The following is a 24044-nucleotide window of genomic DNA, read 5'->3' as shown; positions in this document are numbered from 1 at the left end:
AAACACCATACAACTTAAAAGCATACTGTAACAGAACATAATTCTAACATAGCACAATGAAATAAATTAACATTTGCCTGCACCAGGCTAATAACCCAGATTGTTACAGCATTTATTGCACTGTATACTAGGGAGGGGGGCAGCATCTTGCATAAATACATCAGAATGTGAACAGAAATTAGAGTTCCAGTGCAACACTCACAAAAGGTGTGCAGAACAGGAGACGACTGATTAGGTGCCATCAAGCCAGTGTCAATTCTTAGCGACCAGAGAGATATTCTTCAGGACGAATAGGAGATTACATTCAGGCTAAAAACCTAGTACAACATTTCTGGAAGAAAGGCTCATCTTATCAGCAGAGCTGGCTACCAGTTTCCCACCAGAATGATGGGGAAGGGGAATGAAAGAAACATAGGGCAGAGAACCGCGAGAGATGAGGAGGACGACAAGAACTTCCTTTCCCCGGGAAAGCAGCTGAGGGGAGCACGGCCAGTACCAAGGTTTGCCGGAGACCGTTGAACCACCGGAAGTAGCGCGCGGCGCACGAGAGGCAGCTCGCGCGACCTGCCTCTTCTCTTCCCCGCCTGGGAGAAGCTGCGGCGCCCGGCTTCCCGGGAGTCCCGCGTAGGAATCCCCATTCCCCGGTCTCGCCAGAAACCGCTAGCGGGATGCGGAGATGCCTCGCGTGCAACGACGCTGGAAACGGGGAGAGGGAGGAAGAGCGGAATGAAGTCGCCGCCGTCCCTTTCCTCGGCACAAAGGCATCCCCGACTGCTTCCTTCCCCTTAGACGACGGTCAAGAAAACCCCTTGATGGAGGGTCAGCAGCGGAGCAGCGGTTAAAGCCGCAGCAGCGCACAGCTAAGAGGCCGGGGAGAGGGAGTGTCGCGGACGCCTCACCTGTTTGCCCCGGTAGAAGAGGCGCTGCCGGTCAGGGCTTACGCGGAAGCTCTCCTGGATCTTTTCGCGCAGACTTTCGATCTTGGTGAGCCGGCTGAGGTCGTCGATAGTCCGGGTCTGGGCACCGTCGATGGTCCGGATCTGGATCCACATGGCGCGCTCCCGAAGGAGAAAAGAGAAGGAACAGGAGCTTCCTGCCTCTGGATTTTTCCACTTGGCGAAGCGGAGGGTGGGGATGGGGAGCTGCTGCCTGAATCCCGAGGACCACCGCGGCGCGAGCCGCTTCTGCTACCGGCCGGCCTTCCTCTTCCCCGGCCCGCCAGCACCCTTGGATCCTCCTACGCTTGCCCGCCCAATCCCCCCCCGCCCCACTCGCGACACACCGGCGGCAACGGCTTTGTAGAGCCACCCCAGAATGGCGGCAAATCCTGTCAGAGCTTAGCTGGGAGCTGCCGGCTCGGCTAAGCTAACGGGCGCCGGCGGGAGCCATGTCCTAACCCCGAGGACTGTTTACCAAGGCGCCGCTGCTCTCACATGGAGGTCACGGCGCCAACGCTGATCTCGCGAGACAAACACAGACCACCACAACCGCCGCTATCCACGCGCGCCACGACCTTAAAGAGACAATAAACGGCTGGCGGGGAGTGGAGCGGCAGAGACGGCGTTTCACGTGCTCAAATCCCTCTTCGCGCCTCTCGAAGCACGCCCGGCCCAGCACCACGCCCCTTTCGCGCTACCTCGAGGCGCCAGATCTGAGGTTCGTTCACATTCCGCCTGGTTTTCGTGGCAGAGTTGGGAGATTGCGGTAGTCCACCGTCTTACCGTAGTCTTGTCTGGAGCGGTCGGACTCGGCCGTGGGTTCCCGCCGCTGTAAGCGAATGATACTTGCAATCCAGTAACCATCCTTACCTAAGTACGCGTTACTTGGAAAAAAGCGGCGGTGAATTCAGTGGGAATTCAAACACTTCTCCCTTGTTTACGCTTCCTTGGGGTGGGGATCCATTGAACACACGTACGCACGCATGGAGATCCCGTCGGTGTAGCCAGCTGTACATCAGATCAGTGAACGTGGATAGCACAAATGCCACAGGACTAACATTTGCCAGCCATAGCATAAAAACATGGATCCTCCGGATTTTACACTGAATGGCACCAAAACCTGCATTACATTACAGATCACGTTTGTATCTTCGCAGCGCAGAATGTATCTGAGACACATCCTGTTAATTTTTTATTAGTTAACTTTATAGTATCACACACTCAAACATATGGGTTGTAATCGTTTACAATAATTACTGGGTTTACACGAATATCTTGGAAGTTACATTTAAATTCCTCTGTAGCGACAGCACTGCAAAAAATGGCCTCCATGGGCAGCCCCTTAAAAAAAATATGGTGCCAAAGCATAAATCTAGGACTGCGTAAGTCCTTTGCCTTTGAGAATCTCCATAAAATTGTCCATGTGTTATAGTAAACATTTTTGTACAAATTCCATTAAAAAACACAGATCTATGACTTGCTAGAGCCAAATATAGCAAGAATAATTGGAATTCAGTGTAATAAGAACGGATCTCCAGAATCCACAGATTGCACTTTAAAAACCATAGATTAGGCAGACACATTTTCTTTTGTATTGTTTCTCTTTAGTGGTTTCTTCTTATTAATCCAGAGTTGAGTTCCTGTCATTAATCATGCAAAAAGGAGCCCCCCTCCCAAAATTCAGCATGATTTGAGCTGAATATTGCTTTCAGCACACTGACCTCTCTTCCAGGACTTTCCACTTCTCAAACTGGCCAGACCTAAGATTTCCTACTTATGTTATCTTGATTAGTCACTGCCAGCTCAGACCCCATTAAAGTACATATGAAAGTGGGGGGGTGCATAAATGTGCGTCATTTTGTCCTTTTGACTGAATTGTATTTGCCATTTTAAAACCATTTCACCTAATTTGGAGTGATCATTCTGAAGCTTTTTGCATCTTTTTTTTTAAATTATCAGTCTGAATAATTTGCTGTTGTCAGAAACCTTTACCATATCATTGTTCAACCCTGACTCCAAATCATTCATAAAACTAAAAAGTACTGATCCTAATGCACATCCTTGAGAAGCCTATTTAGCACAATTCTCTATTTGTTCCTACTCTGTTTCCAATTTGTTAACCAGTTAGGAATCCACATGAATACCTGATCTCTTCTCCTGTGGCTGTGAATTTCCTTAGGATCCTCTGATGAAGTAAGTGGTCAAAATCTATACAATATACAGTCTGGTCCAGAAATATTGGGACATCGACACAATTCTAACATCTTTGGCTCTATACACCACCACAATGGATTTGGAATGAAACAAACACAATGTGCGTTAACTGCAGACTGTCAGCTTTAATTTGAGGGTATGTACATCCAACTCAGGTGAACGGTGTAGGAATTACAACAGTTTGCATATGTGCCTCCCACTTGTTAAGGGACCAAAAGTAATGGGACAGAATAATAATCATACATCAAACTTTCCCTTTTTAATACTTGGTTGCAAATCCGTTGCAGTCAATCACAGCCTGAAGCCTGGAACACATAGACATCACCAGACGCTGGGTTTCATCCCTGGTGATGCTCTGCCAGACCTCTACTGCAACTGTCTTCAGTTCCTGCTTGTTCTTGGGGCATTTCCCCTTCAGTTTTGTCTTCAGCAAGTGAAATGCATGCTCAATGGGATTCAGGTCAGGTGACTGACTTGGCCATTGCATAACATTCCACTTCTGTCCCTTCAAAAACTCTTTGGTTGCTTTTGCAGTATGCTTTGGGTCATTGTCCATCTGTACTGTGAAGCGCCGTCCAATGAGTTCTGCAGCATTTGGCTGAATGTGAGCAGATAATATTGCCCGAAACACTGCAGAATTCATCCTGCTGCTTTTGTCAGCAGTCACATCATCAATAAATACAAGAGAACCAGTTCCATTGGCAGCCATACATGCCCACGCCATGACACTACCACCACCATGCTTCACTGATGAGGTGGTATGCTTAGGAACATGAGCAGTTCCTTTCCATCTCCATACTCTTCTCTTCCCATCACTCTGGTACAAGTTGATCTTGGTCTCATCAGTCCATAGGATGTTGTTCCAGAACTGTGAAGGCTTTTTTAGATGTCGTTTGGCAAACTCTAATCTGGCCTTCCTGTTTTTGAGGCTCACCAATGGTTTACATCTTGTGGTGAACCCTCTGTATTCACTCTGGTGAAGTCTTCTTTTGATTGTTGACTTTGACACACATATACCTACCTCCTGGAGAGTGTTCTTGATCTGGCCAACTGTTGTGAAGGGTGTTTTCTTCACCAGGGAAAGGATTCTTCGGTCATCCACCACAGTTGTTTTCCGTTGACTCCCGGGTCTTTTGATGTTGCTGAGCTCACCGGTGCGTTCCTTCTTTTTGAGAATGTTCCAAACAGTTGTTTTGGCCACGCCTAATGTTCTTGCTATCTCTCTGATGGGTTTGTTTTGTTTCTTCAGCCTAATGATGGCTTGCTTCACTGATAGTGACAGCTCTTTGGATCTCATCTTGAGAGTTGACAGCAACAGATTCCACATGCAAATAGCACACTTGAAATGAACTCTGGGCCTTTTATCTGCACATTGTAATTGGGGTACTGAGGGGATATCACACACCTGGTCATGGAACAGCTGAGAAGCCAATTGTCCCATTACTTTTGGTCCCTTAACAAGTGGGAGGCACATATGCAAACTGTTGTAATTCCTACACCATTCACCTGAGTTGGATGTACATACCCTCAAATTAAAGCTGACAGTCTGCAGTTAACGCACATTGTGTTTATTTCATTCCAAATCCATTGTGGTGGTATATAGAGCCAAAGATGTTAGAATTGTGTCGATGTCCCAATATTTCTGGACCTGACTGTATGTCAGATCACTCTATGAACATGCTTACTGGGATCTGTCAAAATACCCTCTTATTTTTGTAGAAGCCATTTTGGTTCTTATTTAACCATGTTACTTTCTGCTATTTATTCAGAACAGACATTTCCTTGCCTATAACTTCCTTTATTTTCCCTTCAACCTTTTATTTAAGTGATACTTAGACTGGCCATTTTCCAGGTCCAGGGACTGATGGCTGATTTCAGAGAAAAAATGCATTCTTTAATACAATCTGCTATGTCACACTGAAGTTCTTTTGATATAATATTTATTTATTTTTAATTGGTCAAGAAGAGCTGTGATGTCATATTTGATTATCTGTGGTTGCTTGATTTCTTCCAATTTCCCTCCTGAAAAAGCCTGTTCCGTTATGGGTATCTGCCTTATATCCTCTACAGCAATGCTTCCCAAACCTTTTCCTTCATTACCCAAAACCGTAACTTGAATGAATGGTCATAACTCGAGGACTATCTGTATTGTAAAAACAGTATCATTGAATGATCTTTATGTCATTTCAATAGATTACCATTGATAATTTCATTGATTTTTGTCCTAATAGAAATACTTTGGGAGAAAATCTTTAAGTCACTTTAAATGCCCCTGTTGTGATTGAGTAATGGGTTCATGTGTCATTACTCAAATAAAAACCACTTTTACCCAATTTTGGGTAATTTACCCAGGTTTGGGTAGCACTGCTCTACAGTGAATGTAAAGAATTCATGGAGCTTGTCATCTTAAAGTAGTAGGAACCAAAACTAAAATCAGGCTCACCACCATGACAATGTTATACAGATTGCTAATAAATGTATGCAGGATACCTTTTCTCCTTCAGGAGAATCAAGGATTGGAAATAGAACAAAGTGCTTTGAATTAAATCTGTCATTATTTATGTTGGAACATTTCAGCCAAATCCTAAATTAAGTTGAAGGTGATAGAAATCTTCCATTATTTTCAGCTGAGTATTAGTATTACATCTATATCAAGATTTGGTACAAAACCTCATTTAAAAGCAGTGGAGCATTTCCAAAGCCTCCAACTTGATAAAAAAAATCCTTTGAAAGCAGTGAAGCATTTCTCCTGAATCTTCGGTTCTAACAAAATCTATAGTTCATCTTTCATTTCTACACAAACTTCTTTTTATCCCAGTCTTTCAGCCAATTTAATACTTACCAGATATACATGGTTTTGTGAAATAAATAACTTTTTTCTTTTAACTCTTTCAGAATTTATATTGGATGTGTTCAGATGTTACACCATTGCATAGTTTAATATGATGTCAGCAAGGAGAAATATGCAGCAGTGAGCCTCAGGCTTGAATTATCCTCTTTCTCTATTCTTCCTACATATCCAGAAAAGGGAGTTCATAGTTAGTGCCACAGTTAATTTGAATCAAGTCATCTTTAAACCATAGAACCAGAGATCTCTGCTGAATATGTTTGCAGAAGAGGCAGTCCAAGTTCAAAACTGGCTCAAATGGTTCAAACTGGCTCAAATTTCCTTTTAATTATATCTCATTAATTATATTCCTAGCTGCCCAGAGTTGCTTTAGAGTTGGGTGCCTTAAACTAAATAAATACTGTAAATAACCAATATTTTAGGAATGATTATTCTTCATGCTTCAATTGCTCACAGTCATTCATGCCTTAGTCTATGGAGTCCTTGGGGTTCTCTGAGCTTGGTTGTTTTCTTGCAAACGTTTCATTACCCGGCTAGGTAACATTTTCAGTGCTAGAATGGAATGGGGTTTGCTCTCTGTTTATATATTGTGGCATGCCCTGCTAGTGTTGGGGGTGTGGGTTTTGTTTTGTTCTATTTTTTTCTCTGGTAGTTCCTTGATTAAGATATTGTTTACTGCTTGTATGTCTAGTGGTGATCTTGGTGTTAATCTCTGCTTATCTGGTTGATGATTGCTGGTGAGGAGATGTTCTGGTCTTTTGTTTTCCTTTCTATTTTGTCTCTTTTGAATAGTGTGTAGATGTTGTTTATCTCTATGTGCCTGTTGATGGCTGCCTTGTTTGAATACCAAGCTTCCAATAATTTCCTTGCATTTTTGGATTTAGCTTGGTCTAAGATGCTAACAGTTTCCCAGCTGAAACTATGGTTAAGTCTGTCCATGTGTTGTGAGATTAAAGAGTTTTCATTATGTCTTCTGACTGCTAGTTGGTGATCATGGCAACACCATGAACACTCTGCAAGCCTTAAGTAGAGATTAACTACCACCAACACTATCAGGGCATGCCACAATATATAAACAGAGAGCAAACCCCATTCCATTCTAGCACTGAAGATGTTACCTAGCCAGGTAATGAAACATTTGCAAGAAAACAACCAAGCTCAGAGAACCCCAAGGACTCCACAGTTCAACCCTGAGCTACACATATTCGCTTCTATTGGTATGCCTTAGTCTCTCCCATTTGAATTACTTCAGCATGCTCTACATGGGGCTCCCCTTGAAGGCCACCTGGAAGCTGCAACACGTCCAGAATGCAGTGGCATGTGCAGTTTTGGGTACCCCACGATTCACCCCAATTTACACCACTGTGGCATGAGCTGCACTGGCTCCCAGTTGCTTTCCGGGTGCAATTCAAGATTTGATTACCACCTTTAAAGTCCTACACAAGGCCAGGTTACTTGTGGGACAGCCTCTTCTGAAGGGTATCTGCCCATCCCACTAGTTTAGATAGAGTAAGCCGGCTCCAGGTCCACTCCCTTAAATGTTGCCATCTGATGGGACCTCAGAGGTATGTTTTCTTAGTAACTGCCCCACCTCTTTAGAATAGCCTCCCAACTGAGAATTGAGGGATCCCTACCCTTTTAACCTTCCAGAAGGCTATGAACACCTGGCTCTTCCTCTGAGCGTTGGCTAGGATTGGGGTTGGGTCAGGAGGCTGTTTGGTCTGGTGCCTAGTGGGAAGGGTGGTTTTGTTTTTATTCCTATTGTTGTGAGCCACCTAGGATCATTTTATGAGATCGCCAGCTGTATATGTTCGATAGATGATAGACAGACAGATAGACAGACAGACAGACTCAAGGTAATTGCCATGAATGTCTAAAAAAATAAGTCTGGGAAAATAATTTGGGATCAGAACTCAATGAATCAACTTGGTATCTTCATCTCTTTGAATCTATTTTGCAAACATTCAAGAACTAACTATAAAGGTAATCTATGCATGGTATTAAATGCCACTAAATTTACATTATATCAGTCATAACCATTCAAAATGGTATTGTTGGGGTATTAATCAAATTGATACATAAAATTTTGGATGGCAATGCCAACCTAAGTATCAAACATTTTCAGGTAAATTGGGGAAATGAACTATTTTTAATAATTTATTCTACTATTGAGTTGCTATCCACATGACCTATGATTTATGAACAGACAATAAATTAATTCTTTTTTGTTGCTGTTAATTGCCAGATTTACTGTCACAAAATATTGGAAAGCAAAAATACATCTTCCATAGAATCATTGTTTGAAAGTATGGAGATTGCTTTGAATGAAATAAATAAGCTTAACAGCAGAGAACCTTGAGAATCCTGCAATTAAAGATAGTTTTATTCAAATATGTCTTCCATTTTTAGCTATGTTAGTAATTCTTCTTACAGACATCTTTCTGAGAAGTACTGAATATGGATGTTAATGTTATATTTTTCCATTTTTATTCTGTTGAAATCCTTAAAACTATAGTTTAAATTGTCTTTTTTTAAAGGGCACATTTTACCTAATTCCTGCTTATTGTGCCTATATCTGTCATTGTAATTAATATGAAATATATTTAGTATGTTGAATGTTGCTATGGCTTCTCACAGAGGTCCTTATCTTGGAAACTATATGATTAGGCTGTGTGAAATAACATTCAGCTTTATTAGAGCTAAGAGGATGAGTGAATTTTTTGGACCCAAGAAGATTATTATTTTAATTATAACCATAACCTGATAGAGCAGTCTACCAAGCAGACTTTCCCAACTTATATTTAGCTAGAATATATCTAAATATATGTGTAGAATATATGAAATTTTGTACCTTTTGTAAAATTAAACAAATCTGACAAAGTTATGTAATCATGTGCCTCTAATAAATGATGATAAAACAATATAAAGAGGATAAAGGGTGTTAGGCTCTCTATTCCACGCCTTCTATCCATATGCTGTATTGCTTTCCTTATCATATAGGTACCTAAAAATCAGTTCCAGAACACAGCACTCTTCCTGTTTTATGACGCCCTGACCAAATTATACTACAGAGTGTGTAATATAGACTATATTCAGAATTTATATGCAGAATTTTTATTATAGTTAGGCATTTCCCATTCCTTTTTTTCTTTGTACATTTCTGTACCTTCAGTAGCTAGGAGAAGAAACCCAAGGAGGTTAAAAACAAGAAACAGATTTTGCTGCTGCCACCACTAGATATCATCTTCATTCCTTTTTTATCTCATTCACTCATCCACAAAGGTACTAAAATAAGCTCCAGAAAAGCAACACTTCTTGGAATTATAGTCTGTTGCTTCCATATCTGGGATGTTGGGGATAATTCATCCTGAATTTCCCTAGCTTTTCTTCATTAAAATTATGTTTTAAAACCATATATGCTTTCAAACCCACCCCAGATCTCTTACATTAGCCTGCTATCTCTGGTATAATGAAATACATTGTCCCAGTGTAGAAGTATAGAAGCCCTTCACACAGTCACTCATGCTCTGATCGCCTCATGGTTTGACTACTGCAATGCGTTCTACGTGGGGCTGCCCTGAAGACCACTTGGAACCTTGAACTGGTCCAGAATACAGTGGTGCAGACAGTGATGGGCATGCTTTGGTATGTCCATGTTACACCTCTGCTTATGAGCTGCACTGGGTACCAATGCTTCCAGGTGTGATTCAAAGTGCTGGTCATTACCTATTAGGGCATAGTTGCTTGAGGGACCACTCAAGATAGTATCTGTCCAGCAATCCGATCTGGCAGGATTGGCATATTCCAAGTACCTTCAGTTAAATAATGCCATCTATCGAGACCCAGAAGTGCACCTTCTCTGTAGCAGCACCTGCCCTCTGGAATGAGGTTCCCCCCAAATTTGAAGGGCCTTGAAGACCTGATTCTTCACCCAAGCCCTTGGCAAGCATTATTTATTTATTTATTTATTATTAGACTTTTAAAATACAATAAAAATATAAAGAATCAAAGGAAAGATAAGAAAAAGAAAAAAGAAAAGAAAAAAAGAAAATACAGAATTATGACTTCCATCCTTCATTCTATCAAGTAATTACCATCTTCTTCTTTCCTCCCGTTTGTTTTTTTTTTTTTTTACCTTTGGCAAGTGTGATTTGAAGTCCCCTTTTCTTCTTTGTCTTTGTTCCCATCTGGGTTAGTTATCTTTGCCATCTTTGCTCTTTTTTGTTTTATGTTGTTTTCTTGTTTTAAATTTTTTTTTAACATTTTGTAACCCGCCCAGAGTTGATGGGAGTCAGATGGCATATAAATTTAATAAATAAGAATAAGAAAGACCAAATGAAAAATAGAAAAGAGACATGGCGAGGCAAAATACTACATGGCCAGTGCACAAAAAAACTAGCAGGCAAAGCAGATAACAACAAGACCTGGCAATGGCTAAGAGATGGAAAGATGAAGAAAGAGGCAGAGGGGCTAATTCTGGCTGCACAAGACCAAGCCTTAAGAACAAATGCATTTAAAGCCAGAACTGAGAAGACAGCAACAGACAGCAAATGCCGCCTCTGCAAAGAAGCTGAAGAAACAGTGGACCCCCTGGTTAGCTGCTGCAAGATCGCCCAGACTGACTACAAACAACGGCATGACAAAGTAGCAACAATGGTGCATTGGAATATCTGCAAGAAATACCATTTGCCTGCAAGCAAACACTGATGGGACCATGAAACAGACAAGTAATAGAAAATGAAGAAGCTAAAGTGCTCTGGGACTTTAGAATTCAAACAGACAAGCACCTGCCACACAACACCCCAGACTTAACAATTGTTGATAAGAAAGACAAAAAAAGTCTGGATAGTGGACATTGCAATACCTGGAGACAGCAGATTAGAAGAGAAAGAACTGGAGAAAATCTCAAAATACAAAGAGCTGCAAATAGAAGTAGAAGGACTGTGGTAAAAGAAAGCAAAGATAGTACCATCAGTAATAGGCACCTTGGGTGCAATCCCAAAACGTCTGGAGCACCATTTGAACACCGTCAGCATTGACAAAATCACCATCAGTCATTTGCAAAAGGCAGCTTTACTTGGAACAGTTTACATCCTGCGACAATATCTTTAACACCATCAAACAATATCTGCCTATCCCAGATCCTTGGGAAGGACTCAATAGGTGGATAAAATGCCAAATCCAGTCTAAACATCTGGCTTACTGTGTGATCAGCAGTAAAGATTCAACCTACAGTCCAGCAGGCATATATGGGATAGGAAGGGTATGTTATCTTGTCTTCCAATTCAAGCAATAAATATATTTTAGTCCTCCCTAGAAGAAAGCTTATATTTCCAAAGAGCATCCTAAATTTAGGATGGTTTCTGCATCTGAAAAAAAGTGTATGCATTAATCAATTAATTAGCAATTTCAAGGTTGTACTTCCAGCAAATGAAGACATAGGCACAAATGTAGTCTGAATTCAAAGAATCAAAAGTTTCAATAGGTAGCCAAAATCCATAAGACATGGTGGCTGGGGCCATGGTTTTCTTGGCTGTTGTACCTCCACAGAAAGCAAGATTCCTCCAAAGTTTCATTACCAAAATTTATTGAAAGAGAATAGGATAAGGTTACATCGTTCTCAGCAACTGTGTTCTTTTCCCCCTTTAAAATGCAGCTTAGTTCCCAAGTTTCTAAGGCAGAAACTTTCTCAGTCTTTTACTCATGGCTCCTAGATCAGCTGGCAAGGAGGTGGTTCTTTTAACTGATAAAGCAGGGGACTCCAACAGGTTAGAATATAAATCTCTGTTTCTAAGCATACCATTACAAGTCAGAGGCATGTGAGGGGGAGAGAGAGAAAAAAAGATGGGCACAACTACATGATCAAACTCTGCTCCTTTGTTTGTGCGTGCAATGTTGACACATACAGGTAGTCCTCATTTAGCAACCACAATTGGGAGTAGCAGCTCAGTTGTTAAGCGAAGCAGTCACTAAGTGAAACCACAACTATGCTTATGATCTTACTTCAGCTTTCCTTTGCTTTACAGACCTGCAAAGGTCATAAATGCAAGGATTGGTCATAAAATTACTTTTTCATCACTCTCCTAACTCTGAATGGTTGCTAAATGAGGCAGTCACTAAACAAGGACTACATATATATAAAGGGGTGTGGCTTCAATCTCATGGCCATGCCTGAGAACTAATTATATGACCAAACTACTTTGGTCTATATACTACTAATGTACTACTAATGTAGTATACTACTATTGTAGTATACTACAAACTACTAATGTACTTCTTTCATACTGATCGGTCCTTTTTGTATTCAATCCACATTCATTTGGCACCCAATCATTCTTGAGTGAGCTTGTCTCTTCTTTTACCTCAAATAATTCTTAAGCAAACCATTCCACCTGTATTCAACTTAAAGTTTCCCCTGATATACCTAACTCTAAGTTTTCTAAAATACAGTGCCCAGAAGCATGCTCTAAATACAGCCATTTTCCCTTCATTCAATAAACATTCATTCCTCTCAACAGACCACTTAATATCCAGTGCTTTTCTGCCAGCATGTGCCCATCTTAACATTTCTCATTTCCCCATTTTTAATAAGCATTCTACAGAGGTACAATTTATCTCCTTGCTGTGGATTTTTCCATTTAAATATAACTTGTAATTAATCATTTACTCCACTTAAAACACAGCTACTTTAGTCTTTGATAACATTAATTTTCAGATCCATTCTGTTTGATTCATCATACAATGTAACAGTGTAAATCATCTGGGTTCTCAGCTAACAGCACAGCATCATTACATTCAAAAGTGCATATACACTCACATCCACACCCAACAAACCTCTGCCATCACCATAAGTACATTAAGGAGAACATTGCACATCCTTCTCTTATTCTATGCTCAGGTTCAACCCATTCACTAAGCAATCAAACATGCTATACTTCCATCATTCACTGCTCGTATCACATTAAAATCCAAGCTTTCATCTCCAAAACAAATAAGACTATTCACTTTATTACCCTTTCTCTAAATCAAAAAAGCAATAACCTTTACTTCTCACATTCATGCTTTTCTCGATTACCTGCTGAAGAGCAATTATTTGATCTGTATACCATATTTTTCCGACTATAAGACAATACTTTTTTCTAAAATCCTTATGCTAAAAATTGAAGGGCGTCTTATTCAAGGAAGTCAGCCGAGGAGAGAACCGCACGGTGGCAAAACTGCCCATACTTTGTCTCTGCAAACGGGCTTCCTCCTATTTCTAGCCTCCAATCCCGAGTGAAATAGCTTGTCTCCCAAACAGGCTTCCTCCAATCACGAGCCTTATGTAACTGACGTCAGCTGATGCTGAACAAACCAATTAGAGGAAGGCTGTTTGCAGAGACAAGCTATCGGCAGTTTCACTCGTGATTGAATGTAATCAGTTATGCAAAAGAGCCTGGAAATAGAGCTGCAGAGAGACGGTTTGGACCTCCTCCCACCGAGTATATCAGGTAAATGTTACCTAATTACTAAATAAAAATGTATTCTGCACTATCTTTAAAATATTGATTTCTTAATTTTGGGTTGGAAAAGTGGGGGTCGTCTTGTACATGGGGGCATCTTATTGACAGAAAAATACGGTAACTCCCATCCAGCGTAAAGCCACACTGCACTTCCCAACTTTGCTCATTGTCACTTTTAGTATCCTTTCCGTCAGAATGCTGACAAACCTCTTTTCAGACACACTTAAATTAATCCCCTTGTAGTTTTTGCATATTAGAGTTCTGTTGTATTTAGATCCTAATACTATCCATCCAACCAAAAGTGCTGGCTGGCTGGCTGGCTGGCTGGCTGGCTGGCTGGCTGGCTGGCTGGCTGGCTGGCTGGCTGGCTGGCTGGCTGGCTGGCTGGCTGGCTGGCTGTCTGTCTGTCTGTCTGTCTGTCTATCTATCTATCTATCTATCTATCTATCTATCTATCTATCTTCCAGTGTTGCCCAAATCAGAAAATAAACACCAGTTGTTGGCTTCCCGTATTTAATACTTGACAATAGGTAAGCTTGATACTATAACTCCAGATTTGGAAAACCGAATCCTCCCTCACTAATTGGTAATTGCATTTTCTGTAAAGATATTCTCGGAATTGAAGAACCCCATAAAAAAATTCTAAACAATTTATTTTCTGAAAATATTTTCCAGATGTTTGAACGGGAATTCCTCTCAGAATATAAATTAATCTGGGAATAATATTCATTTTGAGAGTATTCACCTTTCCCCAAAGGGTGAGGTTTAATGACTCCCATCTATCCATATCTAAAGAAACCTCTTTACATATTTTATTTATATTAGATCTTACTGAGTTATATCTTTTGGTATGCACATAACTAAATATTTAATAAATTCGGTACAAATACAAAATTGTTATTTCTTAAATGGATGGATAACTAATTTTTCACCTACTAGCATCAATTCCAATTTGGACCAATTAATAGAATATTCTCCTATTTTACTAAAGGCATCTATCATTTGCATCAGCACTGGAATAGTAGTATGAGGTTTAACAATAAAAGAATATCATCTGCAAATAAAACCAATTTGTGTTCAGCTGAATTATGTAGCACTCCATAAATCTCCTGATGTTGTCTAATAGCACAAGACAAGTGTTCCATGCAGATATTGAAAAGCAAGGGTGAAAGTGGACATCCTTGTCTAGTGCCTCTAAATAATGAGAAAGTAGCAGAACGAATACCATTAACCTTTACTTTAGATGTGGGGGACTCATATAATATCTTATAAATTTTATAAATTTCAGGGGAAATCCAAACCTATTTAATACAGCAAACATATACTGTCTATATATTTTGTCAAAAGCTTTTTCTTCATCTATAGATAAAATGACAAATTGATCTTTATTCAAATCTATTAAATCTACACCTAACCTAATATTATCGGCTGCTTGCTTAGTTTTTATAAATCATGCTTGATCATTCTTAATAACGAATGGCATCACTTGTTGTAATCTATTTGCTAGCACTGCTGTTAAGCTCTTTGTATCAACATTAATCAGAGAAATTGGACAATAATTAGCACATTGAGTATGGTCTTTACCTGGTTTTGGTATAATTGCAATATAAGCCTGGTTTAAATGCCTCTGATAATATTCCCTTATCAAGTATCTCATCGTGCAATTGACAGAGTTTTGGCACCAAAAGATCTATAAATGTTTTATAACATTCTATAGGAAATCCATCCTATCCTGGTGTTTTACCACTTGCCATTTTGAAAATTATTTGTTTAATCTTTACCTCAGATAGTGGAGCAAATAATTGTTTTTTTATATCTAGGTGTGGTAGGGAGGCAGTGAAGGACAGGAAGGCCTGGCGTGATATGGTTCATGGGGTCACGAAGAGTCGGACACGACTTAACAATTGAACAACAACAACAACATCTAGGTGTGGTAGATTTATATTATCTAAGAAGGCCTCTATATCCTCATTCAATATATTCTCTGGTTTGCTATATAATTCTGATAAAATTTTAAAAATTGACAATTTATATCTTTTGAAGTTTTATATATTTCATCTCTTTCACCTCTAATAATCGGAATCATAGCCCTATTTTTCTTTGGTTTTAAACTATTAGCCAAAATTTGACCTGATCTTTCACCATTCTCCCAGTATCTCTGTCTTAAACATGTTAACATTAATTCTGTCTGCTGTGATATTATAGGATTTAATTCATATTTCTTCTTCTGTATTTCTCTATAGAAAATAGTAGATGGGTTTCTAACCCTCTGTGTCCATAAATGTTTCAATTCATCTTTCAAATTATTTTCCCTTTTATTTTTTATTTTATTTTTATATGATGCATAAGCAATAATTCAACCTTGGAAATAAGATTTACCGTATTTTTCTGACTATAAGACGATACTTTTTTCTAAAATCCTTACACTAAAAATTGAAGGGTGTCTTATTCAAGGAAGTAAGTTGAGGAGAGAACCGTGCAGTTGCAAAACTGCCCATACTTTGTCTCTGCAAACAGGCTTCCTCCTATTTCTAGCCTCCAATCACAAGTGAAATAGCTTGACTCTGCAAACAGGCTTCCTCCAATCATGAGCCTCCAATCACAAGTGAAACTGCCCATACTGTCTCTGCAAACAGGCTTCCTCCAATCACGAGCCTCCAATCACAAGTGAAACTGCCCATACTGTCTCTGCAAACAGACTTCCTCCAATCACGAGCCTTATGTAACTGATGTCAGCTGATGCTGAACAAACCAATTAGAGGAAGTCTGTTTGCAGAGACAAGCTATCGGCAGTTTCACTCGTGATTGAATGTAATCAGTTATGCAAAACAGCATGGAAATAGAGCTGCAGAGAGACGGTTTGGACCTCCTCCCACCGAGTGTATCAGGCAAATGTTACCTAATTACTAAATAAAAATGTGTTCTGCACTATCTTTAAAATATTGATTTCTTAATTTTGGGTTGGAAAAGTGGGGATCGTCTTGTACATGCGGGCATCTTATTGACGGAAAAATACGGTATATACTTCCCATTCAAAAATTCAGGCACTTGATGTTCCTGAATTCAAATCAAAGGATTGCAAAGTCTACCCCCACTTGTTATACAAATTATCATTCAACAGAGAAACATCAAAATACCAATTTCTTGATGCCTTAACTCATTTCTGAAACACACAATTCAAAGTAATTGCACTGTGATCTATAACAAAAGTCTATATTACATTCTTGAATATGATTATATGGAGTTGGTGATATTAAAAAATAATCAATCCTAAAAAATTCTGGTGCACATCTGAATAAAATGTATATTTTCTTTTAGTTGGATACGTCAAACACCAAGGGTTTATTAAACTCAATTCTTCAATAAATATTTTAATTGTTTCCCTCACTAATGATTGTTTTCTTTGAACAATCATTGTGGGTTTCTATCAAGTTCTGGATCCAGTATTTCATTAAAATCTTCTCCTATTACCACTTCATCATACATTCATTCAAATGTCAAAAACATTCATGAAACCTAATAGGAGAATCTATATTAGGTCCATAAACAACCATAGCTATTGCAGTCTCTGCTATTTTAGCACATAAAATTAAATAACAGCCATTGACATCAGTAATAACCTGTTGTACATCAATTGAAAATCCTTTTCGAACCAAAATGGCCACACCTTTGGCTTTCATTGAAGTATCTGTGAGGTAAACCTGTCTCATCCAATCTTTCATTAATAGAAATTTAGCTTGTTCCATTAAATGTGTCTCCTGTAAATAAGCAATGTCTGCCCTTAACAATTTTAAATATGCTATGATTACATTTTGTTTTTTGGAATCTTGTAGCCCTTTTACATTAATACTAACTAACTTCATCCATTAATTTTGTTTTGGCCCACTTATCAATATTCTCCCAATACCAATTTATTTTATAACCTGTACCTATTGACAAACATCTAGTAATGAACCTTTCTATAGTTAAATATTTATCATATTTTCTAATATTGCTCACAGATGTAGAACCTGCATAGGAACTCAAATTATTATTCAAATAGCATTGTATTACATATATATAGAATCTATACTTGAAAGAAAAAAAGAGAATCGTGATTAAGTGCAAGAAAATAAAACAACAAGCAAGAAACATTGTTATAAAAACTGGAAAAAAAGTTAAAAATAAACAGAAGGATAAAGAAATAGAAATATACGACTTCCCAGTGGGATAGCACTGTAGCTCATCTCTCTTATTATAAGTAAATGTACAGAACAACTTCAAACTATTCATTTAAACTAAGATGGAAAATATAGAGTTAAAAACTTAAGTTGGCAATACGCCCAGACTCATTATCATGGAGTAGACAAGCTTGCCTCAAACTTCTCCCATAGCCATTACTATGAATTGAGACAGAATCAGGCTTTTCCATCAGCAGATTTCAACGATAGGATAAAGGCCTTTGCATTTGAGGAATTGTCAAATTTATGCACTTGATGTTGATAATTAATGCAGAATATTGCTGGAAATCACATGGAATATTGGAGTTGTGCTGATCTAGCAAAATTTCAGGCTTTTGAAAACTTTCTTCTCTTATCTGAAGCTTCCTTGGTAAAACCAGGATAAATTGATATCTTACTTTGGTTGGAACCCCACATCAGTGGAGAATTTACTGATTCCTGGTGAGATATACATAAAATTTCATCTCTTGTGGTAACATGAAGGAACTGCACAGTAATGATATTGGAACTAGTTCTAGTCTTTAATCTTGACTAGAAAGTCCATTCCTAAAGAGAGGAGCTTTCTGAAAAAATCCTCCATAAATTCAGCCAGATTTGGTTGACTTGGGTTCTTAATACCAGTCACATGTAGATTTTTCGTACGCAGTTGTGATTCTAGATAAGTAATTCATTTATTCCAAATATTATGACTAGCTTGTGTTATGGTCTCGTGGGCTTGTAATCGATCTTCATTTCTAGCCATTTTTTCTTGCATCTGCTTTAGATCATTCTTAAGCTCAGCTTAAGATCTTGTTGAATTGGCTCCAGAGCTTGTAGCTGAGCCAGAATCTCTTTTAACAAGTTAGTAGAAGAATCCTCTGCCATCTTTCCTGGCTCAGCATATAGTGATGTAGTAGGAGTTAAACTAACTATTGATCATTTATATTTAGTTGCTATGCCAATAACTTATTAGAAGCAAGATAGTATATAATAAAAAAAATTAATTACCCAGTAAACGAAGTCTTTATCCACAGAGTCCAATAATTCAGGAGTTTGAAAGCCCTTTAATCAAGAGAGAAGCGAGAGACATGTTCTACAGCGCCATTCCCAAACCGGAAGTCCCTGTTTCAATTCCATTCTTTGATGTATCACTATAATTTTCATACAAATCTGTACAATCCTCCTTCAGTTTCCCATGAAATAATTTAATAACTTTTATTCCATTCCATTCAGTCTGCTGGAGGCTTCTTTTTAGCGTCTACCCTTTCCAAAACAAGAATCATACTTCTCTTCCTGCAGTCTTTCTACTCTCCCTCTAGTTTCTTTCACTTCATTCCTTTTCTTTCATGTCCATTTCTTCCAAGATCTGTTATTGATGCTACAAATAAATGGTTTGTCATACATTCATCACCTCTCATCACTCTTCCACCCATCACTAATTCACTCAATCTTTCATCATGAACAGTGCTGTTCATGATGAAAGTAAATTTAGTAAATTTACTAAAGCCTTAGTAAATCAAGACTTTCACATAACTTTCTTCAGTAATATAAAGAAGGTGTGAATTAGCTCACCAGCCTTAATTGTACCTTTACCAAATGCAGCGTTCCCTGCTAATATTAAGAGCAATACTGGTCAGTCTGGCACATTTTGGTCTGTATTACACAAATGCAGCCAAAGCCAGGTTTTATCCCAAGCCTGCTCAGGATATTTTGTGCAAACTGAGACTACCTTGCAAGCCAACATACTACTGCCCACAATCCAGCAACTTGGAGATACATACTGTATATCGACATACACTCAGGATGCAAAAAGTAATAAAATTTTGGCCAGCCAGACACCACAAAAATGTCTGGGATACCAGTCAAAATGGCTGTTCCACAGCAAACCAAGACAGAGCTCAATTTTCTGGCACCAGAACTTTCATAGGCTTTGTGCCAGAAGTAACCATTCACCTTGTGTAAACATGTACACTTTCTTCAGAACTGCCCACCTCCTTATCTATGGATGCAGATTTTCTACAGTCTATCTTACTATAGCCACTGGAGTCCAACTTAGCATATTAGTCGGTATTCTGTATGTTGCAATTGGCAGAAAATCCATTAATGAAAATTGCAGTAGTTGTTTGCTGTTCCCCAAAGAATGAATTCTAGAAGTGCTTAGCATCTGGTTTTAGTTAAGGTGGATGTTTGTATATTTTAAAACACTATATTCAGCATTGTACACAATTGCTTCTGTATTTTGTATGGTACTTCTACTTTGGGAGCTGCATTCAGCTGGTAGATTTTGGCACCAAATGCTGATCCTTTTATTTATTTCCCCTGTCCCATCCTTAAGCCTTTTAATTCAATATGATACAAGCTTGTATTTATGCTTCTCTTGATTTCATAGTGCACTGCAAGATAAAGGTGTTATTTTTTTTCACAGAATTTTACAAGAAATGTAACTCTTCTGCATTTTGCTTCTACTTGCCTCACCTTTCTTCTTTCAGGGGAAAACAGTGGAACAGCTGCATAATGTATTTTGCTTGGCATAACAGAAGAAATTAAGGAAAGAAGAAATTAAATTTACTTATTAAAGGCTGTGTGTGTGTGTGTGGAATAATGCTCTGCAAAAAAGATATGGAAGAAGTACTATGGGCCTTACATTGGCCCAGTAACTCTTTGCTATATATAAAAATGGCCTGATACATTCGGAATTCTGCATGAACTTAAAAAACAATGATAATGCTTTAAAGGGTCCAGTCAGAATTGTTAATGCAATTTGTAAAGCAACACCATCATTTTTCAGGTTCCCACAGAAGCTTAAAAACATTTGGACTGTTTTAATGAAGAGAGGGCATAAGCCTGGCCTTGTGTGAGGTACATAGTCATTCTTCCTAATAATTTGTTGATGTATATATACGTATATATATATATGTGTGTGGAATTTGGCATCTTGTGATATACCTGCTTTATAGAGATGTGGAAAACATTTCAAGCTTAAAACAGCTTGAATGAGTTCAAATATTTTGGAGCTTGAGATAAAACACCTGTGTTTTAACAGCTTTGCCTAACCCCCACAATAAAACATAATGGTTTTATTTTCAACTTGAGACAAATTAAGGCCATTTCAAATGATGTTGTTTTGGGTGTTCTGAGAGTCTTGAATCCTGATTATTCTTTTGTAAGTTGCAACTGCTGTTTTTAAATGAAGCATAATTAGTAGAGTAGGAGGAACCAACCCCAACTCTGCTTCTTTGAATGAGACTATGGGAGATTAGGTGGAGAGGAAGCAGCAGCAGTTACTCAGGCAGATGTACAGAGGTAGAGGATGTTGCCAGAGGGCACCCTTGATCAATTTGTCTGGGTCAGGTCAGATCAGGTCAGGTCAGATCAGATGATGCATCCATGTTCAAAGTCAATTCTAGATGCCTGATTCCAAACCTAGGAACAGAAAACTTCTCTTAGCTGCTTCCCTAATTGCCATATAGCTAAGTATATCTTGGGTACCATGCATGGGCTGCAAGAATCTGGACAATGATTGGATGGCAGCAAATGTATAAAGAAAGCTGTCTTTGCTTCCAAATGCTTCCTGTATTTTTGCAGGCTGGATATGGTAGCTCCATGTTTCTTGCTTTTTAAAGATGATTTGCTATGAAGTAATTAGAGTTCACAGGCTGTATTTTGTGTGTATTGTGTTCTATGTTGTGCTTTCATTTGCAGATAAATAGTCATTAAGCAAATGCAAAAATCTGTGCTTCACACACATTACCTAAGTATTGCTAATGATAAAACACAAAACTGTTGCTTTTTTGTTTGTTTGTTTGTTTGTTTAGTTATAGTGTGTGCATTCTACATCTTCTTGTTGATGTTTTGCTTTCAGGCTACATTCTAAAATGCAAAGATTATGTTGCTTTTGTTTGTTTATTGAGAATTACTGTAAAGTTGCCAAATGCAGAAGTATGTACTGGGCTTATGCACTGGGGAAAGAAGATTGAAGCCAATAGAGAAGCATTGTTGATTTTGTTTTTGCTGCTGCTGCTGCTTGTGGGTCATGTTCTGTATTGAATCATGCTGTATGTTGCTCTTTACTCACTGGGTGGCTATTTATGTAGGTAGGCTAAGAAAAAAACATGCTTAAACTGTTGCCTCCACTGTTTTCTATGACTATTAAAAATATTTTCAGGATTTTTTTTTTTAATCAGCCCTTAGTCTTTAATTCTATAGGTAAGATAGTCAGTAGCTGTCAGTACAGTCTATAACTCACCTCCCTTTGTGCCCTAGAGATAAAAATAAGGGAGTAAGCAGCTTATTCTGCATTTTCAGGGTTCCTTATAGTGGAACACTTGAAACATTCTGAGTGATGTTTTGTACAATACACAGAACATTTGAGACATCTTTGAGTTTTGTTCCAGCAGAACCCAAGCAACTCAGAACATTTTGCAAGTTTGTGTTTCAAGTTTGAAATAAAATTTCAATGTCATACACATTCCTACAGTTCTCTGTATAAAAAACAAAATAAAAATAAAACACGTAACTTAAAACTAGACAAAATTACAAATTACCTAGTACATGATATACATTTTTTCTTCACGCTAATGTTGTTGCCAGCAGCATTCATGATACAGATCTTCAGAAACACCAAAAAAGTCTTGGTTGGTTTTATTAACAATATTTATGGTGATATTTCCAAATAATTCCCCAAAACACTAAAGTAAACCTTTCAGGATACCATTTTTGTGTTGGGTTGTAATTGATCTTCTAAGTGTTGACCTCCCATCATATTATTAAGCATTGACTATCTTTTATTTGGACTTTGAAGAAGCAAGATTGGAAGAATATTGATACTTTTGAACTTTGGTGTTGAAGACTCCTGGGAATATCATGGATAGCCAAGAAAACAAACAAATGGATTATTGAACAAATCAACCCGTAGTTCTCACTTGAGGTACAAATGACCAGGCTTAAATTATCCTACTTCAGACACATTATGCGAAGACCTAGCTCTATGGAGAAGGCTTTAATGCTGTGAAAGGTGGAAGGAAAGAGAAGAGGTCGACCAGCAGTGAGATAGGTGGATTCAGTTACAGTAACAGTGGGTACACCATTGGAAGATCTGAAGGACCAAGTTAGAGACAGATCATCGTGGAGAAAATCTCTGTGCTTGCCAAGAGTCGAAACAGGCTTGATGGCGCATAATCAATCAATCAATTAATCTTTTATTAGATCTTCAGTGTTTTCTTGAATTATTTTAGTAAGTATAGATTTTGCATCCTTCTGTATAGCATGTGGATGGCTTGGTTTGCTTACTAAAGAAATAAAGGATGTATTTAGTTCAATTTGCTTTTGTACAACTCCATTTTAGTAGTTGTGCTTAAACTTATCTGATAAAGTATTTGGTTATGGATTATGCTATCTCAGTTCAGGAAATAGCTAACTAAATAATTTTTTCAAAGATTACATGAGTAAATGTTGAAGCTCTAATTCCATTCAGTAAATTTCAGAGCAAAGCCCATAACATAAGGTATTTATGTTTGTACAGCCTATTTGTGAAGTCTAGAAGTGTGGTTTAAAATAGAATTAGGTATGCCTCTATCTTGTACCATCTTTGCTCTGCCTAAATGTGTGCAGAATTCTTATCTTCGCATTATTTCCTTTAGCAGCAGTAAGTCATGGCATCATCAAGGCTTACCTGGACTACTGCAATGTACTCTGGGAGTCTGCCTTTGAAAACCATTCAGGAACTACAGTTGGTACAAAATGCAGCAATCCAGTTGTTAGCTGATTTCCAGCTAACACATTTTGCCTATGCTGCAGGTCCTGCATTAATTCCCCATTTATTTCTGGGTGCAATTCTGATTTTAACCTATAAAGCTCTATATGAATTGGTGCCTTAGTTCCATCAGCATTACCTTCCCCAGCTGGAATCAACCTATCTGATAAGGGTTTCCCAGGATAAATTGTTGGTAGTCCTCCCATTTTGACTCCCAGGAGTTGCTTTTTTTTCTGTAGCTGTTTTCTTATAGAACAGCCTGCACTTAGAAATCATATTTCCCCCTTCATTGTTGTTTCAGGAGCTGGTCAAGACAGAGTTGTTCCAGAGAACGTTGGTGATTGTCAGTGAGAACCATTTATGGGATTCATCCTGTACTGTTAGGTATGATGCCTGTGTTAGGTTAATGTTTTATTTACAGCATGGGTTTAATCAATTTTGTATCCTTACAAAGAATGTTTTACTGTCCTTTTGTTTTGTGAACTGACAGGTGCCTCTACCAGATTGCAGCAGCATAGAAATTTAAATAAAATAAATAGTATTGTTATAGATTTTATTCAAAATTGAGAAATAGTTTCATGTGATGTAAAA

General features: G+C 38.5%; 2 protein-coding genes across 3 annotated transcripts in view; one reads left to right on the top strand and one right to left on the bottom strand.

The window, feature by feature from the left end:
- The window catches only part of UHRF2 (ubiquitin like with PHD and ring finger domains 2), a 77296-nt gene extending 75843 nt beyond the window's left edge, over positions 1-1453 (bottom strand). Inside the window, exon 1 of the mRNA XM_088130216.1 lies at positions 900-1453. Within this exon, the coding sequence (XP_087986342.1) occupies positions 900-1052 (153 nt within the window). The 5' untranslated portion in view covers positions 1053-1453. The remainder of the gene's footprint in view (positions 1-899) is intronic.
- Positions 1454-1515: 62 nt separating this feature from the next.
- Positions 1516-24044, top strand: part of BRD10 (bromodomain containing 10) — a 97458-nt gene continuing 74929 nt past the window's right edge. Inside the window, exons 1-4 of one of the 2 annotated variants that reach the window (XM_088130214.1) lie at positions 1516-1656; positions 20490-20560; positions 22503-22934; positions 23755-23837. The gene's annotated coding sequence lies outside the window, so the exon portion shown is untranslated. The remainder of the gene's footprint in view (positions 1657-20489; positions 20561-22502; positions 22935-23754; positions 23838-24044) is intronic. The other variant, XM_088130215.1, reaches the window with a different exon arrangement.

This window comes from Python bivittatus, unplaced genomic scaffold, assembly GCF_059951505.1.
Source record: "Python bivittatus isolate LINGU-HERP-01145 unplaced genomic scaffold, Pbiv_v1 ctg000850_np1212, whole genome shotgun sequence".
NCBI lineage: Eukaryota > Metazoa > Chordata > Lepidosauria > Squamata > Pythonidae > Python > Python bivittatus.
The sequence above is the reverse complement of the archived record's forward strand: the minus strand, read 5'-3'. Positions and strand labels throughout refer to the sequence as shown.